The sequence below is a fragment of the Muscardinus avellanarius genome, assembly GCF_963383645.1.
Source record: "Muscardinus avellanarius genome assembly, chromosome: 14".
In the NCBI taxonomy this organism is placed as follows: Eukaryota; Metazoa; Chordata; class Mammalia; order Rodentia; family Gliridae; genus Muscardinus; species Muscardinus avellanarius.
Window position 1 is genome coordinate 10,004,619 of NC_137800.1, and position 19,213 is coordinate 10,023,831.

Sequence of the window (19,213 nt, forward strand, 5' to 3'; positions counted from 1 at the left end):
CCGGACCACGTGATGACAACACAACGAGCCGCGGGCGGGGCGTTCCCGAGCCGGCCGGACGTGCGGACCCGAGGCTGCTGACGCGCGCGCCAGGAATGAATTCTTGCATGTAATTTGGACTGACCGGATGCAATGAGTTATGCAGAAGGCACTGGGATAGAGGACAGGGAGAAGGATGGAATGAGGAAGTGCAAGGTGCTGAGGTGTTGGCGCCCACACCTCCCGCACCGACGGGATCCGCGTTGTATCCACATCCCTGGATATTTATTTTCTAAATATCTGTACAGAGCCGGGCGCGGTGGCGCTCGCTTGTCATCCCAACATTCGGGAGGCTGACAATGGAGGATCGCGGTTCGCGGCCAGCCTCAGCTACTTAGGCCCTCTGCAACTCAGTGAGACTCAATTTCAAAATAAAGAATAAAAAAATAGGGCAGGGGGTGTAGCTTGGAGGTCAAATGCCCTGGGCTCCATCCCCAGACCCGCAAAAAAAGAAAAAAGAAAAAAAAAAAAAAAACTAAAGGACTCACTTTAGTAAGAGGGACTGCAAAGGGAGCAAAGATTCCCAGTCCCATGCTCGTCCTGATGAAACGAAAACAATGCAAAACTTTTCGTTGTTTGGGAACTTTAAAGATTGTAATTGCAAACGTAATATGTTACCTTTGTAACACAAAAAAAGATTCAGGGAAACATAGGGAAGAAAACAATGCCCTGAATCCCTTTGCCGCCTCATCTGGGACTTCGCTTGGAAAGTCCTGTATCCTGTACGTCGCGATTCTAAACTACTTTACATTCCTGGATCTCCACCCCTGCAACTTACCTCCGTGTCTTCGTCCAGTTCCCTTGATCTCTAGGTAGCAATGTGTTTTTGTCGCAACCCGTTTAGTTGTCTCGTGACTTTGTTTCTGTCTGCAGATATTGAAGCTCCTCTGTTACCAAATCTGTTATCCTTATACGGTTTGGGAAGATGGTTACAGCAAGATTATAAATCTATTCTGTAACCTTTTCTAATTATTTTATAGGTTTACTTTACATTTAGACCCTTAATTCAACTGGAATTTATTTATTTATTGTGCTGCTGAGGACTGAACCCAGGGGCCTTCTACCTCCGAGCTATACCCCAGCCTATTTTATTTCTGTTTTTTGTTGTTTTTTGTGGATCATATTGAAAATGACATATATTCAGACTCTGCTTGGTGCCCTCTTCCCCCCTTTCCCTCCCCCCTCCAAAAAATGACTTATTTCTGTTTTTAAACAGGGCCTCACTAAATCGCTGAGCCTGGTCTCCAACATGAGATCTTTTTGTCTCAGATGCCCAGGTACTGGGATTATAGGCATGCACTCCCACACTGGGTTTAGGATGTTACTTTTATCTCTCATTTTGTGTTATTTGTATTTGATTTTGGCTTGTTTATTTATTTATTTATCTATTTATTTAGGGGGGGTCTGGGGATGGAACCCAGGGGCATTTGAACTCGGAGTGACACCCCAGGTCTATTTTTTATTCTTTATTTTGAAACAGGGTCTCGCTGAGTTGGAAAGGGGCTCAGTAAGAAGCTGAGGCTGTCTGCAAACCATGATCCTCCTGTCTCAGCCTCCCAAATGCTGGGATTACAAATTTGCGCCACCACGCCAGGTTTACCAAATGGTTTATGTTTTATTGATTTTTTTTCCAGTCTGGGGATGGAACCCAGGGGCATTTAACCTCGAGATACACACCCTGCCCTATTTTGTGTGTGTGTGTGTGTGTGTGTGTGTGTGTGTGTGTGTGTGTGTCTTTGGTAGTAGTGGGGGTGGAATCTAGAGGCTTTCTACCTCCAGGCTATACTCCCAGACCTATTTTTATATTTTATTTGGAAACAGGGTCTAAGTTGCTGAGAGCCTCACTAAGTAGCTGAGGCTGGCTTCGAACCTGTGCGGTCCTCCTGTCTCAGCCTCCCAAGCGCTGGGATTACAAGCCTGCGCCACCACGCCTGGCAAAAAATAAAAAATTTTTAAAGGCTGGGGGGGGGTATGACTTGGAATTAGAATGACTCTGGGCATTCCTGGTAACACTAACACACACACACACACACACACACACACACACACTTTATTTTAATACCCCAAAACAAATAATCAAACGAGTGTAATTCCTACTGTTTTAATCACATTCCCTGTTAATATTTAACTTTGTCTATTTTTATTTATTTATTTGTGGGTTTGGGGATAGAACCCAGGGGCATTCTACCTTTGACCTATACCCCCAGCCCTATTTTATTATTTTGAAACAGCATCTCAGTAAGTTGCAGAGGGCCTTACAAGTTGCTGAGGCTGGCCTGGAACTTGCAATCCTCTCTCTCAGCCTCCCAAACATTGGCATTACAAGCGTGTGCCACCACACCCAGCTTTTATTTTCAATTTTTTTTTCAAAGAACCAACTCTTTGCTCCATTGATTCTTTGTCTCTGGGGGTGGGGTACTGGGGACAGAACTCAGGGGCATTCTACCTCCAAGCTCTAGCCCTACTTAATTTTTTTTTTAAATTTTGAGACAGGGTTTCTGAAGGCCTCACTAAGTTGTTGAAGCTGGTTTCAAACCTGTGATTCTTCTGTCTCAGCCTCCCAAGTTACTGGGATTACACAGGCTTGGGCCACATGCCTGGGTACTGGCAAGCTTTTTCATCTATGGTTTCCTTTAGTTTATGGAGCACATACTTTAAAATAGTCAACTTAAGGTCTCTGTCTAGTACATCCTATGTCTGTGCTTCTATAGGGATAGTTTCTACTAATTTTTCTAGCCAATGGGCCATACCTTCTCATTCCTTTGTATGTTTCCTTAGGCTTGATTCCATAATACCGTACCCAATTACAAGTAATCTTTGCCTGATTTTAGTCTTAACTCTAGAATAGGAGAGTAGATGCCAACAAAAACAACCAGTTTTAGAAGGGAAAAAAAAGTAAGTGTATGTAGTGGAGCAAGTTGAACCGTGACTGCTGAGAAACATTCCTACTTAATGCCAAACTTTTCTGCAAGGTAGGTCAGGATTTTGCTGCCAGTGGAGAGGAGGGTAGAGGACAGGTTTAGGAAGGGGAGTGAAGGCCAGGGTGAGGAGAAAGCATGATATTTTCTTAGTCTCTTAGGGCTTTGTTACTTAAGATTGAAACTCCAAGCTGAGTGTCGTGGCGGATGCTTGTAATCAATCTTGGGAGGCGGAGACAGGAGGATGGGTTTGTGGCCAGCCTCAGCAATTTAGTGAGGCTCTCTGAAAATTAGTGAGACCCTGTTTCAAAAAAAAAAAATTTTTTTAAATGCAGTTAGGAGTATATAGCGCAAAGCTACAATGCCCCTGGGTTCAATATCCAGCACCACACACACACACACATACAAAAACAAATGAACAAAAAACAGCCAGTGTGATGGCACACACCAGCAATCCCAGTATCTGGAAGGCTGAGACAGGAGGCTAGCAGCTTCAAGGCCAGCCTCAGTAACTTAGTGAGACCCTGTTTTCAAGCTAAAAAATAAAAGCCAAGATTGCAAGGTTGCGGCTGGCCTCACCAATTTAGCAAGGCTCTCAGAAATTTAATGAGACTGTTTCCAAATAAAAAATAAAATAGGGCTGGTGGTATAGCTCAGAGGTAGAATGCTCCTGGGCTTAATCTCCAGCAAAAACAAAACAAAACAAACAGAGATTAAAAACATAGAAACAGAGATTGAATTAAGCCAGTGATGGTGGCACATGCTTGTAAGCTCAGCATTTGCCTTCCGCATCTCAGTGAGACCCTGTTTCAAAATAAAGAATAAAAAAAAAAAAATAGGGCTGCAGGTGTAGCTTGGAGGTAAAATATCTCTGGGTTCCATCCCCAGTACTGCACAAAACAAAAAACAAATACCCAGAAATTGGCTTACCACTTATTTTTTCAAATTAACAGGTAATTTTTTAAAACATATATTAAAACAGACAAGTTTTTTGCTCAATAATAGTATGAACATACGGCTAACGTCATATTCTTATGATGGAACTTTTTGGAAACCTGACAGTATGTAATATCTTACTACGTGTGTGTGTGTGTGTGTGTGTGTGTGTGTGTGTGTGTGTGTGTGTGTGTACTGCTGACCTCAAGCCTGTGATCCTCCTCCTATCTCAGTCTGATATGTGGGTTTATAGATGTGTGCCGCTGCTCCCAGCTCTCATCTAATTTTCTTATTTATTTTTGTGGTACTGGGTTTGAACTCAGGGACAGTCTACCTCTGAGCTACATCCCCAGCCCTTTTTATTTTGAAAGTGTCACTAGGTTGATGACATTCTCACTACTGGCTGAGGCTGTTCTTGAACCTGTGGCCCTCCTATCTCAGTCTCACAAGTACCACCCGATCTCCTTTACTACAGTATTTCTAGGAATGTATCCCAATAACTGTATGCATCAAGACTCGTATCTTCAGCCGGGCGTGGTGGCGCACGCTTGTAATCCCAGCATTCGGGAGGCTGAGACTGGAGGATCACGGTTCGCAGACAGCCTCAGCTACTTAGTGAGGCCCTCTGCAACTCAGTGAGACCCCATTTCAAAATAAAGAATAAAGAAAAAAATTGGGCAGGGGGTGTAGCTTGGAGGTCAAATACCTTTGGGTTCCATCCCCAGACACCCCCCCACACACACACACAAAGACTAGTATGTTCATTATTCCAATATTCCCACTTGGAAAAATGAAAACAGAATTGGAAACATAGGCTGGTTAAATAAACTGGAACATGAAAGTCCGGCATGGTGGTGCACACCTATAATCCCAGCACTTGGGAGGCTGAGGCAGGAAGATCGCAGGTTCAAAGTCAGCCTAAGTAACTTAGTGAGTTTCTCAGCTACTAAGACTGTTTCCAAACAAAATATAAAATAGGTCTGGAGGTATAGCCTAGAGTTTGAAGGTTCCTGGGTTCCATCTCTAGTACCACACACACACACACACACAAACAAACCATGCAAACAAGTCATGTAGACATGAGGACCACAGTTTCGAGACTGCCACAGCAACTTTGTGAGGCCCCCCATGACCTAGTTAGACCGTGTTTCAAAATAAAAAAAGCTGGCATGGTGGCGCACTCTTGTAATCCCAGCATTTGGGAGGCTCAGACGGGAGGATCGTGGTTCGCGGACAGCCTCAGCTACTAAGTGAGGCCCTCTGCAACTCAGTGAGACCCTGTTTTAAAATAAACAACAAAAAAATAGGTCTAGGGGTGTAGCCTGGAGGTAGAATGCCCCTGGGTTCCAGCCTTGGTACTGAAAAAAAAAAAAAAAAAAAAAAAAAGGCTGGGGTAGAGCTCAGAGGTAAAATGTCCCTGGATTCAATCCTCAGTATCCCACCCCCTGCCCCCCTCCACACAAATAAAAAATAAAATTTAAAAAGGGTTTGAAGGTGTAGCTCAACGTAGAGCATCCCTGGGCGCATTCTCTAGCATCACACACACTAGTATAACCAAACCAAACTTCCCCCCAACAAAAAGCCAAACCTTGCTATACAGAATTCTGATAGAAAAACTGCCAAGGTGAGTGGAGCAACACATTGGAACTGCATCTGCTTCCATTTTTATCAAAGACGGTATGCATGCAAGTGAAAAGAAAATGCCTAAGTGTAAACCGAGGTCATCTTTGCTTAATGAGACAACTGGCAGGCCAGTTTTCTTCTTTGGCAGTGCTGGAGACAACTTGGGTGTGTACCCCAAGTCCTTTTTTAGATTGTTTTGAAACAGTCTTGCTGGGTTACTGAGCGTCTCGCTAAGTTGTTGAGGCTGGTCTTGAACCTTTGATCCTTCTGTCTCAGCCTCCCAAGTACTGGGATTACAGACGTGTGCACCGGGTCCCCACTCCCACTTTTCATGTTCTTGGGATCTTGTGCGTTACTCTTGAGGGCATATTCTTCTGTCTTGAGAAGAAAACAACTCCCAACAGTCCAAAAGACATTTATTTGGAATAGTATTTTTTGGTGGTCCTGGGGATGGAACCCAGGGGCATTCTACCTCTGAGCGACAGCCCCAGCCCTATTTTTTATCCTTTATTTTGAAACAGGGTTTCACTGAGTTGCAAGGGTCTAAGTAGCTGAGGCTGGTCGCGAACCCAGATCCTCGTCTCAGCCTCCCAAATGTTGGGATTACAAGCGCGTGCCACCACGCCCGGCTTTTTATTTGGAATATTTTAAAAGTTTAAAGATTCCAGAATTAAATCGGCAGCAACGTGGGACACGACATCCCTAGTGTTCCTGTAAAGGAGTAGGAAGGCTTAAATAGCACAGAGGATCTGAGTGTGTAGCAGGGCGGCAGACGGAGCAGTCTACCGCTGAGGGAAAGGCAGCTCTGAGCCGTCTTCATTCATCCTTCTACTTCGGACGGCCTGACACTAGACACCCAGCTGACATCTGGGTTGCACTCCATCGCTGGGTCCTCTGCTCCTCCTGGGTCTTGCTGAATAGTGGTTCCACTTGGGCACATAAACGCTCTGGACTTACCGTGATTTCCCGCTTGGCTGTCAATGATAAAACTCTGCTAGGATGTCCCTACGTTCTCAAAAATACCTCATAAATTCTGTTCAAGACTTAACTGTTGCCCCCTAGCGACAAGGTGTGCAAATAGCACACCATTCACAACAGGAAGGAGTGTTAAGTACAACATTCAAAAATACAAGCGAATCTCTCCCCTTATGCCAGACTATTGGGGACCACACCCAGGGCCTCACAGGTGGCCACATCCCTACCTTGCTTTCGCTTTGGGTTGCCAAATTCCTCCATCTGGAATTCCTACAACTAAAACCTGTGCAGTTCCTCTTCTTTGATAGGCAGCACCAGGAAGAAACTTTGCCATGAACTTCAAACTATCAGGTGGGTGTGTTTCTGAATTCCAATACAGAGGTAATAGGTTACAGTCTAAAACCGCTTTGCAATAAAAGGGTGAGACAAACCTCAATTCTAAAAATACTTTCAGCATTTGAGAATACCACGAGACTTCAGAGATTCAAAGCATTTAACTACTAATAACCACGTTGTAATTTTTTTTGACAATCATAAAATGAAGGTTACATTTTCAAACTTCTGGGAGGTGTAGCAAATTAAGTTTTGTGGCACTGGGAAATGAACCAGGAGCGTTCTACCTATGGTGTACAGCCCGTCCCTTTATATTCTGAAACAAGCTCTGAGTTGGTAAGGGTCTTGCTGAGCTGCTGAGGCTAACCTCCAACCTGTAATACTCCCAAGTACTGGGATGACAGGTGTGTACTACTGTGCCTGGCGCATGCGCTCGCGCTCTCTCTATTTTTGGGGGGTGGTAACTAGGGACCGAACCCAGGGGAATTCTACCTCCGAGGTACACCCTGAGAGCTTTTTAAAAATGTTTATTATTTGTTTTGAAGCAGCCTCACTACACTGCTGAGGTTTTCCTTAAACTTGCGATCCTCCTGTTTCAGCCTCCGAGTACTGGGATTATGGGCATGGGTCACGCCCACACCTGTCTGTAAAAAGCTTTTAAATTTATTTATGTTTTGTGGTACGGGGGACTGAACCCAGAGGCATTCTACCAGCTTACACTCCCAGCCCAATTTTATTTGGAAACAGGGTTTCACTAGGTGAGACTCTCACTACTTGCTGAGATTATCTGTGAGCCACCACGCCCAGCTATAAAATATATATATATGTGTGTGTGTGTGTGTACATATATATACATATATATATATATATATATACACACATATATATATATATATATCCAAGCTAAAACCCACACACATCTGAACAGGTGAGACACCTCACACTGTGGTGCTCTCAACACAAACCAACTTGACTCTTGACCACCTTTCTATTTTTATTTTCTGTTGCGGGGAGTGCTTGGGTGTGTGCACATTACGAGGTCCACTTGAATCTATGTGCAGTGCAAAAGAAATGCTAAAGCGATGTTCCTAAAGAAAATGATTTAAACTTTATTCAAAAGGCTTTTTATCAGTGCTGGTTAGCTTTCACGTATGCACAACTTTCTAAGAACACATTACTCTCACAGTCACACAGTAAAAGCATTTCAGTGTTCCTATTTCTAGTTTTCTTTAAGAACCTCTCTAAAAAGAATTAACTCTTAAAGTTTAAAGGCTAGCTCTTAATTTTGTAAAGTCTTTGAATGCCTTTTTTTGAAGTCCAAGAGACTGAGGGCTTCGGAGAAGCTTAAAACCCAGTAGATACTTGTTATGTCAACCTGTTGATGTGGACTTAGGAAAAACCAGTGGTCCCTACTGCCCAGCCACCAATTAAAGAGCAAAGGAACTGTTGGACAGAATGAAATGAGAATAGAAAATACAAGCAACTGGACATCAAGACTAATTTTATTCTATAGATTTTATTAATAAAAAAATTAACCATGACCATATATAAAATGAGTGGCTGGGCTTAGAGTCTGCTACACCAAAGAAATTAAAAAATACTTGAGATAATGTTACAATAATTTATAATAGCATTCCTTGATAGAGGCATTTAAATTTTAGCAGTTATGTTTCTCTTAAATATATAAAACTAACCCTTAGTGTCACGGATGAGTATCATCATAGTTACTGATGAATTAAAAAATAACTTCCACAAGGATTTTTGGTGTGGTTTTATCTCAAGACATACAACCAAAATACAAGAAAACCACCTCCTAAGACCTTCTGGAATGTTGCCCAATTAGAAAACAGCACTTCCGAGAGCTCTGTCGGGGAGCAGCCCACCTGCAGGTCAAGTGCGACGAGTGACAACACAAATTACCAATGCGTTCAAGATTCCCCAGTCAAAGTGCCATTAAGAATGATCAGACATATAATCGATGCGTTTAAATACAAATTCAAACTTAGGTCCAAAAGATACAGTAATTTTATTACATAAAAGTTCTCCTGTGTGCTAAAAAGGTTAACTTACAAGATATAATATTTGCATAAGTGTAAAGGAAATTATGGTGGAATTGTTTGATCATTTTTCATTACTAAAGAGTAGATCAGGGAGTGGAATCATACGCGCTCCAGAGTCCTCTAAACTCAAGTTGTTATATTACTGCTCGACCAAAATACACTGCCATTCTCTAATAATATAAAGGCCTGCTCAATTCATCTTTTAAAAATAAAGTCCACGTTTTTCTCCATGAACGTCTCTGCGGGACTGTTCAGGTACATTCCACCTATTAAAACGGGTCTTGTCATCTTTGGATAATATCACCGCTGGGGGGAAACGTCACACACCGACCACCAAGTTTTTAGGAGGCAGCAGTTGGGACCCATTAAGAACTTTTTCAACACTTTTAAAGTTGTCTTTAATATAGCTTTGGAAAAACCAAACAGAAGAAAAATATCTATGGCAAAGTACATTTCATTCTGATTTGATAGCAATTAAATACAAAAAAGGTATTTAGTGCAAGTGTCCATCTCATCTACGGAATCACTTGGTATCCGCTTTCTGTTCAATTGTTTGACTGAATGACAAAAAGAAGCTTTAATTGTTAAAAACATTCTTAAAGACTTTGACTTAGTATTTAGTAAGGCAAACATAAAATTAAGCACTTTAAAAGTCTTTAAAAATGAAGCTCTACAAATTTGGCTCTTGTCTACAGCAATTTCATTAACAGATGAGCTAAGTATAGATACAATGTATCCAATACCCTCATCATAACTACAGTAAAAAAAAAAATCTCTAGTAGCATATATCTGTTGTGAAATCCTTAATACCAATATATACTCAAAACAATGTCCACACAGACCAGTATCTTTCCTTTCTCCATGTAGAAGAACACTTGTTAAAAATAACAAAATACCAATCAAACAATGGAACCCATTTCATTTCACTGCGCCCAAGGGTATGACACAAAATAGTGGCTTAAAGAGGTAGATTAAAAAGAAAAAGAAAACCAGATTCTCCATTCTTTGTCACTTTTATTCAGCAGTAGTTTTTCCTTATTTCAGTGCCAGACAGGCAAGGAGTGATTACAACCGACAGGCACGAGAACACTCGCTCGCAACGCGTCCCCTACCGCCGACCCCACTGACTGTGTGCTTTCCTTCTTTCCTTCTTTTTAATGTACCACCACCAAGCCTGGGTGGAAGGGGCAGGGGTGAGATGGGGGGAGTCCAGGAGGCAGAGGAGCAACGCTACAAGCCACAGCAGGAAGGAGCCGTATTTAATTAAAAAGGGAGGGTGCACCCCACAAACGACACAGTATGAGGACAGTCCCGCGGCGTGCCGCGGCTCTTGCCGTGCTCGACGTCACCACAATGGAAGGCAGAGGAGTGCAGTGACTCAGTGTCGGACAGTCCACTCGAGTCCACTAGGCGAGATGGCGCAAGAAGTCACTTAAATTAAAAGTGCCCACCCTTACCTAAATGGCCAGCAGACATGGAGGACACCAGTGGCGATCCACAGTGCTTTCTCCATGTGGCTACAGAGACGCGCAGTCGAATGGCACACTGTCAGACACTGGAGAGGGGCGCCGCCATGGACCTCTCCTACAGGTACGGATGCTAGATTCAACTACCTCGCTAAGCAGGACGTGGCTCTTCTGCCGGGCGCCAGCCTAGTTCACCTTGTCTTGAAATATATACAGATTGTTTGTCGTAGCTACAGCAATGATATTTCCCTTGGGATGCCAGGCTGTATGGAGGATTTTCTTGTTGAAGTCTAGGCTGTCGACACTGATTTCGTCTTTCTTTCGTTTGCCGCTGGCACAGACTTTGCGTGGCTTCAAGACTGTGCGGGGCTTATTGTTCTCTCGCGATGCTTCTAGAGTTATATCTCGCTTTGTGTTCCTGTCGAACATCCTGAAGAAGTTGTTGTAAGATCCAGTCATGACAACACTGTGAAAGGAGAGCAGGCGGTCAGACGGAGCGAGACGCGTGTCCCCACGGCCACGGCACCTCCGAGCCAAGCGCTCCCCGTGAACGCCCTGCAACTCCAGAGCAGTGACCCAGAGCAGCAAGCGCCTGTGCTCCGCAAACGCGAACCCTCCCAAGCGCACCAACAGCTGCTCGTGAGAGACCAAGACTTCATCAGGATGTGATTTGAGCAATTTAACTTGTCCTGGAGTATGGTCGGGTGCAGATGACACCCGGGCGTGGCGACGCACGCTTGTAATCCCCGCGCTTGGGAGGCTGAGACAGGAGGATGGCACAGGTTCGAAGCGAGCCTCAGCTAGTTAGCGAGGCTCTCAGCAACTTAATGAGACCCTGTTTCCAAATAAAATACAAAATAGGTCTGGGAGTATACCCTGGAGGCAGAAAACCCCTGGGGTTCCACCCCAGTACCACCAAAAATAAACAAACAAACAAATCAATGCGTATGACAAATCTTTTGAAAATATGAGGTAGAATATAATTTGTGTGTGTGTGTGTGTGTGGGGGGGGTAGTACTGGGGATTGAGTCCAGGGGCATTCTACTTCCAAGCTACACCTTCCATATATATATATATATATATATGGAACTGGGGGTGGAACCCAGAGGCTTTCTACTCCGGGCTATACTCCCAGACCTATATATTTTATTTGGAAACAGGGTCTCACTGAATTGCTGAGAGCCTCACTAAGTAGCTGAGGCTGGCTTAGAACCTGCGCAATCCTCCTGCTGTCTCAGTCCCCCAAGTACTGGAATTACAGGTGTGCGCCACCATTCCTGGCTAGCATATAATTTTTGTTAACAGAAAAAAATTTTACTCATACCACTAAAAACACAGAAAGAAAATATTTTTAGCCTACCTAAGACACTTTTTAAGCAGTTATTTTATGTGGTAGCGAAGACTGAAGCCAGGGGATACTCTACCAATGATCCACACCCCTGGCCCTTTTTATTTTGAAACTGGGTCCTGCTAAATTACTGTGCAGTGAAGCTGGACGTGGTGATGCACACCTGTTAACCCCTACCCCTGGGAGGCGGAGACAGGAGGATAGAGTAGATCCGAAGCCAGCCGTGCTGGCTTACGAGACCCTGTTTCCAAATAAAAATATAAAAATAGGTCTGGGAGTGTAGCCCAGAGGTAAAAGGGTTTCCAGGAACCCCAGTACCACCACCACCAAAAAAAAAAAAAAAAAAAAAGCATACATTTTTTGATGTAACAACACAAAGGAATCAGACTATGGCAAAATTGGAGGTTGTAAGAATCATATTTACTCATGTTTATAGTTAAAACAGGGCTGGGGGGTATACCTCTGAGGCAGAATGCCCCTGGGTTCCATCAACAATAAATAAAACTCCCCACAAAATCCCAAATTATTACTTCTTTCAAGTGTTAATGTTCTCTTTCTTTCAGTAGCACTGAAGATCAAATCTTGGGGTGTTCTACCTCTGAGCTATACTCTCAACCTTTTACATCTTGAAACTGGGCCTCGCTAAATTGCTGAGGCTAGCCTTGAATCTATGATCCTCCTGTCTCAAGTCTCCCAAGTACTGGAATTAGATATATGTGCCACTTTCTGACGGAAATGTGATTAAAAATTTTTTTTCTTGAGCAGTCTTGTGATGTTCCCCAGGTTGACCTCAAACACGAGCTCAAGGCCAGGCGTGGTGGTGCACACACGGAACCCCAGCAATTTAGCAAGGCTCTCAACAACTTAGTGTAGCCCTGTTTCAAAATAAAAAATAAAACAGGGCTGGGGTGCAGCTCAGAGATAGAATGGCCCTGGGTTCACCCCCAGTCCACAAAAACAAAACTACCTGGCTCAAGTGATCTTACTGCCTCAGCCTCCCAGGCAGGTGAGGACTACGGGCGCACACCACCTCATCCAACTACAAATGTAAGCTGGCTCACAAACGAAGAAAACTCAAAGATACACGCACGCACGCACGCACGCACGCACGCACGCACACACACAGCCGAGGATTAAACTCAAAGGTATTTCTACTTCTGAGCTACACTCCCAGCCCTGTTTTATTTTGAAACAGGGTCTCCTTAGGTTGCCAAGGGCCTTGCTCCAACCTGTGATCCTTGTTTCGGCCTCTGTTTCAGCCTCCACAGTACTGGGATTACAGGTATGCGCTACCACGGTCAGAGTAAATAATAATTTAGATATAACTTTTTGTTATACATATGCTGTTTCACATTTACTATCAGAATCATTAATTCTTAAACTCTTACTATTCCTATGCTATATATACACACACACATATGTATATATACATATGTGTGTGTATGTATGTATGTGTATATATATATATATATATATATATATATATATATATATATCTAAGATTATTACACTTATTTCAAGGAATTGTGGGGAAAAAGTGAAGCCTTGTTATTTATGCTAATCTAAACAAGTTGGCCTTTTTTTTTTTTTTTTTTTTTTGTGGTACTGGGGTTCCTGGAAGCCCTTCTACCTCCGGGCTACACTCCCAGACCTATTTTTTACATTTTCATTTTGGAAACAGGGTCTCCTAAGCCAGCGCGCGCGGCTGGCTTCGAACCTGCGCGATCCTCCTGTCTCTGCCTCCCAAGCGCGGGGATTACAAGCGTGCGCCACCACGCCCGGCTAAGTTGGCCATTTTTTATAGCTCATCTGGCAGCAATACAAGGAGACACGGACTGGCAGCAGGCTTCTTCCTCTAATAAAGTTCCTACGTGAGTGAGAGGTTCAAGTTAGTCAATTACCTGTCAGATCCATTCCAACAACATTCAAATTTGTCAAAGATGCAGTCATTTTCGTACAGGGAGCAAAGCTTACTTCTGAGGTATTCATGCACCTGGGGAAGGCAGACACATTTCAGTTTACTTCAAGGGCTACCCACTCAAATGAGGAAAATGACCTTAGTTCATTATCTGTATCGACAGGTATATACAGCTTCTGATCTGATTACATTTCAACTCTCTTGGTATAACAAATGCTTCTCCCTTTAGAAACACAAGCCCCTTCTAGGAAGGCGCAATGTCCTACTGTATGAGAGGGGAAAACTTTTCTGGGCAAAGTATACATACCCTGAAAACTCTTAACTCAAGCATGTAAACCTGAAATACCAGAAATGAGCAATAAAGAGCCTGACAAAACCACATTGCAGCAACATTTAGTTATCACTAGCTGGCTTTCAATCCATTAAGTGATGATTAAAAAACACTCACTTTTAAAAAAATGCCATTTTCTGGGCATACATTTAACTTAGGCTTATATTTCCAACTAAATGTGTGTCAGTTTGATACTGATAGTATCAAACTATCAGTTCCCCTAGGTAGGTACCATTTAAAAAACTAGATTCTGAAGTGCATTTGATCAGAGGGAGAAAGAAGTGTCTATAAAACATTCTTTTAACTAAAAAACAGTATTTTAAAAAGGGAATGATAGCAGACAGTGTCTTCTAAGTGAGAATTCTGCATTCTTTATGAAACCACCTAAGTGTGAGTTTGGCTTTCTGCATACGACAGAGGAACTGCAACTCATGTGAATAAACCAAATGTGAGCAGGAGGAAAACTGAGAAGATAAAAAACAAACTTTTAACACGCACAATTCAGCAAGAGGTCTACAAATTTAACAAAAAAAGTTGAATCTAGTCACCAATCCAATCAGCACAGGCAGCCAGGCAATGCACGGGGTACATTACTGCAATTTAGCTGCATTTTCCAACATGTGGTACAGGATCCCTCTAGAGTATGAAAGCTCCAATCGCTAACTCTCAGTGGGCATGGACAACTATCAGATGTGGCTGGGCTCACAGCACATATACATGGGTGTAGCTGGCACCACCACACCCAGCTACACAAAGATGTTTCGAAAAGAAAGGAGTATTTTATCTCTTTGCTTTTGTTTCAGTGTGGCATTTATTTTAAAGTTTCAAATATAGCTAAAGAGAATCTTGAGTAGTTTATGTTTGTCATTCCAAATCTAATGGGGTACAAAACATAAAAAAAAAAGGGGCATCATCTGTAACTGTTTTCCTAAAACAGTGCTAAGTGTTTTGTATAAGCTAGCGAGTGACAGGTTCCACCGTCCCCTACTCTGTGCCAGGCCGTGTACTCTCTTCTCTTCTCTCCGATATAATGAAGACAGACTAAGCTGGGTGAAAAGGAGGAGTTCTGATCGACGTCCTACGACAGATGGCCAATTCCTAACGCCAGCCGTTGACCTTCCAAGGCCCTTCCCTTAGCGTAGGCCAACAGGACCAGCCGCAGGGTGGACACGAGCCCCGGTGACTGCACGTCAGAGCCAAGCTCTTATCCAACACTCCTACGCGTTCTCCCACTGCAGTGTGCACCCCAGACGCCAGTGGAGAGTGTGCCGTCCTCCTCGCCTGCACACCATGCTTATCAGCACTAAGCCCAACAGGTAACAAAACCTGAACTGCAAAACCGAACCAGCAACGCGAAGATGTAAGTAAACATTCAATTCGCAGATCTCTGAGGGAGAAGCCTACCAGTGATCAGGCACTGACTAAAATGAACACCTAGTACAAAATCCTCCAGGAACACTGAAAGTAAGGGGGCATGTGCATGCTGAGAGAGAAGATGGCGAGTACCTGGTATGTTTCCACAGGTCTGTTTTCCATATTCAAATCCCAAATTTTGACTGACAAATAGTCTCTAGTCATCATATAGCGACCACTATGGCTGAATTTTACATCAGAAATAGAAGAGATGATTTCAGAAAAAAATGACCGGTTACTGGGGTCTTCAGGTTCTTCAAACACTAAAAAGATGAAAAAAAGGGGGAAATTTAAAAATGGGTAAGGTATACAATATTCTATTGAAGAAATCCATTTTCTGAAATACCATTCACAAACATTTCTCTGGCTGTATGACTATAATTCTCCTCCTGAAAATTTCTTCAGTGACTTAATAATGAAGTCAATAGTGCAAAAATGTGCACTATACATCCTTAATTTAGAAGAACCAGGCTCAACAGGATTGTTTTTGGGGAGTAATACTGGGTATTGAGCCAGGAGGGGTTTGCCTTCGAGCTACACCCCTGGCCCTTTGTATGCTTTGAAACAGGGTCTGAGTTGCTGAGGCTGACTGCAAACCCACAACCCTTCTGTCTTAGCCTCCCAAGTACTGGGATTACAGGTGTGGACCACCATGCCTGGCTCACATAGGACTTTTGACTTCAATGTGCCAGGATGATATATTTTGCTATATAAACTCAGATATATACCAGAATATACGCTTCTTTCTTACCCTACATCATCAGGGCAAAAAATCAGATCACCCTCACTCATACAAAATTCATACCAGGAGTTTTCTTCTAGTGGCCAGGTAAATTTTTTATCATAATAGGTAATACCTGTTTCCTGGGTTTAAAAAATATTCAACTATATGATACTAAAATATTGCAAGTCCTTAATTTTTTAATCCAATGGTTTCTAACTTTTTGTTTACTTAAGCCAAGAAAATCTCTTATGAGAATAATAGTTCAAAACAGAAAGGGAGAAAGGAATAGAGAGGGAGAAAGGGAAAGAAAAAGGCTGCTCTACCTGCAGTCAGCTTTGGCACACCCAACCACAAGTTCCCGAGGAGGCTTCAGTCACTAAGAATTACCCCTGGGCACCCACAAGTGCGTCCCGGAGTCTGCCCAGCCACCTCCAGCAGAACAACCTGGAAGCGCCCTGTGGAGTCGGCCGTTTACCCAAGGGTAAAGGAGGCCAGACGCCTGTGAGACAGAGTAGTTACTACTTTAAAGAAAGATGCAATCCACTTACGTTTAGAGTGCCTATCACAGAGGGCAGACGCCCGCATGTCACATAACCGAATAGTGCCTTTACTGCTGCTGTACACAAATGTGTTACAGCTATTCGGATGGAATTCAGCTGCTGTAATCACTTCCGTGAGCTCTTCCATATTGGCAGGCTTGATATCCACAATATCTAGATAGTATTTTATTAAGGAATTTTCACTTAGAGAAAAGGGCAAATATAATTCTATATTACGTACACCTAAAATCTGTTCACAGACTTGAGAACAAGCACTGAGTCTAAATTGCATTCCATTCTTTTGTTGAGTATAAATCCCAGTATTATTAAAACCTTTAATGTTAAAAAACAAACAAGCAGCTGGGCATGGTGGCGCATGCTTGTAATCCTAGCATTCAGGAGGCTGAGACTGGAAGATCGCAGTTCTCAGATAGCCTCAGCTACTAAGTGAGGCCCTCCGTAACTTAGTGAGACCCTGTTTCAAAATAAAGAATGAAAAATAGGGCAGGGGGTGTAGCTTGAAGGTCAGATGTCCCTAGGTTCCATCCCCACACCTGCAATAAATAAATAAATAAAACAAAAAACACACAAACAAAAGAAAAACCAAGCAAATATATCATAGAAGAAAACTCAGGCAAATATTAGAATGTAGAAGTCTTTCTAATTATGACAGAAATCCTAGAAGTCATAAAGATGAACAAATCTTCATAAATGTTAGCGTATCATGTGTCGTGATTTCATCAACTCGGTATTTGTGTGTATGTGTGCGGTGTGGGGGATTGAACACAGGGACACTCATCCTCCAAGCTACCCCCACAGCTCTATTTTTATCTTTATTTTGAAACAGGGTCTTGTTAGGTTGATGAGAGTCTCACTATTTGTTGAGACTGTCTTCAAATTTGCAATCCTCCTGTCTCAGCTTCCCAAGTAATGGGATTATAATTGTGCGCCACCATGCCAAGCTGCCCGCGAATCCAATTTTGAAACCAATGCATTATGCCATTTATCTTTATTCTTTATCAAGTAACTCTCCCTCAGTGTTTAGTTAATTACACACAAAGAAAAACCAAGATGCCACATACATTAAAAAAGGCACTGCCAGAAGAAGGCATCAAGTACAGTACGAGGAGAAAACAAACCAATATGGGCACATGAATACACGCTACCGAACACCAAAAGAAAACCGACGGATACTGAAGCTCCTGTCTGTAATTTCCAGATGCCAAAGGTTAATCCGCAAATCATCTGCAGATAAGTAGGTTTCATAATCACTATTAATAGAAATAGAGTTGATGTGGTATGTGTGAGCATTGGCAAATATCCTCCGTGGACTGGCCTCGACCATTAAATCCATGGGCCTAAAGACTGGCACCTGTCAACAAGACACGAGAAACAGAATTTACAAAATGCCGATCATACTGAAAAACAGTTAAGGTTCAGAACACTTGATTATCCTAGGGGGGGGGGTGGTGTGTGTGTGTGTGTGCATGCGCGCACGGTACTGGGGATTGAACCCAGGGGCATTCTACCTCTGAGCTACATTCCCAGTCTTATTTTTTATTCTTCTTTTTATATTGAAACAGGGTCCCACTAATTTGCTGAGACCCTAAGTAGATGAGGCTAGCCTTGAACCTACGATCCTCCTGCCTCAGCCTCTCAAGTACTGGGATTACAAGCGTGCACCATCATACCCGGCTATTAGCCTAGTTTTTGAGAAAGCATTTTAGTTTTTTTTTTTTTTTTTTTTTACGGGCTGGGAGGGGCATTCTACTCTTAAGCTACACCCAGAGCCTCTTTTATTTAAAAAATAGGGTCTTCTTAGCAAATATGGTGGCACATGCCTATAAATCTCTGTACTTTGGGAGGCTATCACAGAAAAATTGCAGGTTCAAGGCCTGCCTCAGAAATTTAGTGAGATTTGTTTTAAAATAAAAAAGACTGTGGTTGTAGGTCAGAAGTAGAATGCCCTTGGGATTCCATCCCCAGTACCATACGGGCCCATATACAAGGAAAAAAGTAAAAAAGAAATAGGGTCTGCTAATGTTATCATGCTCTAGAACCTGTGATCTTCCTGTCTTAGCCTACCAGATCCTGGGATTACAGGCGAGAGGCACCATGTCCTTCTTGGTTCCAATCTTTTACTTGAATGTTGAGCAAAGCTAATAAATCTTCATGGTTCAAATTAATAAGGCTAAAAATTAACCCATAGCATCTAGTTCTCAGTACCAGACGACAGATAAAAGATGTAGTTGGTTCACCACCACCCCCCTCTTTTTTCGGTGGTACTGGGGTTCTAGAAACCCTTCTACCTCCGGGCTACACTCCCAGACCTATTTTTATATTTTTATTTGGAAAGAGGGTCTCTTAAGCCAGCGAGGCTGACTTTGAACCTGTGCGGTCCTCCTGTCTCTGCCTCCCAAGCGCGGGGATTACAAGCGTGCACCACCACGCCCAGCTCATTTCCCCTTTTTTGAACTCCAAAGAAAATTAATCTTGAAACTTAATTTTGCAATAATTGGGATTCTAACCATAGAAATGAAAACAAAAACAAAACTGGTGATCTAGTGTAAAGGTCAGTCTTATGCTGCGG

The 19,213-nt window shown here is 42.9% G+C and overlaps 1 protein-coding gene across 1 annotated transcript; it reads right to left on the reverse strand.

Moving 5' to 3' along the window:
- Positions 1-10,536: 10,536 nt before the first annotated feature.
- On the reverse strand, positions 10,537-17,977 carry PPP2R2A (protein phosphatase 2 regulatory subunit Balpha; the record flags this gene model as incomplete). Its single annotated transcript, XM_080710857.1, has 5 exons — positions 10,537-10,816; positions 13,600-13,691; positions 15,454-15,623; positions 16,633-16,797; positions 17,818-17,977. The coding sequence occupies 5 exons, from the start codon at positions 17,975-17,977 to the stop codon at positions 10,537-10,539; spliced, it is 867 nt and encodes a 288-aa protein (XP_080566983.1).
- Positions 17,978-19,213: the final 1,236 nt, after the last annotated feature.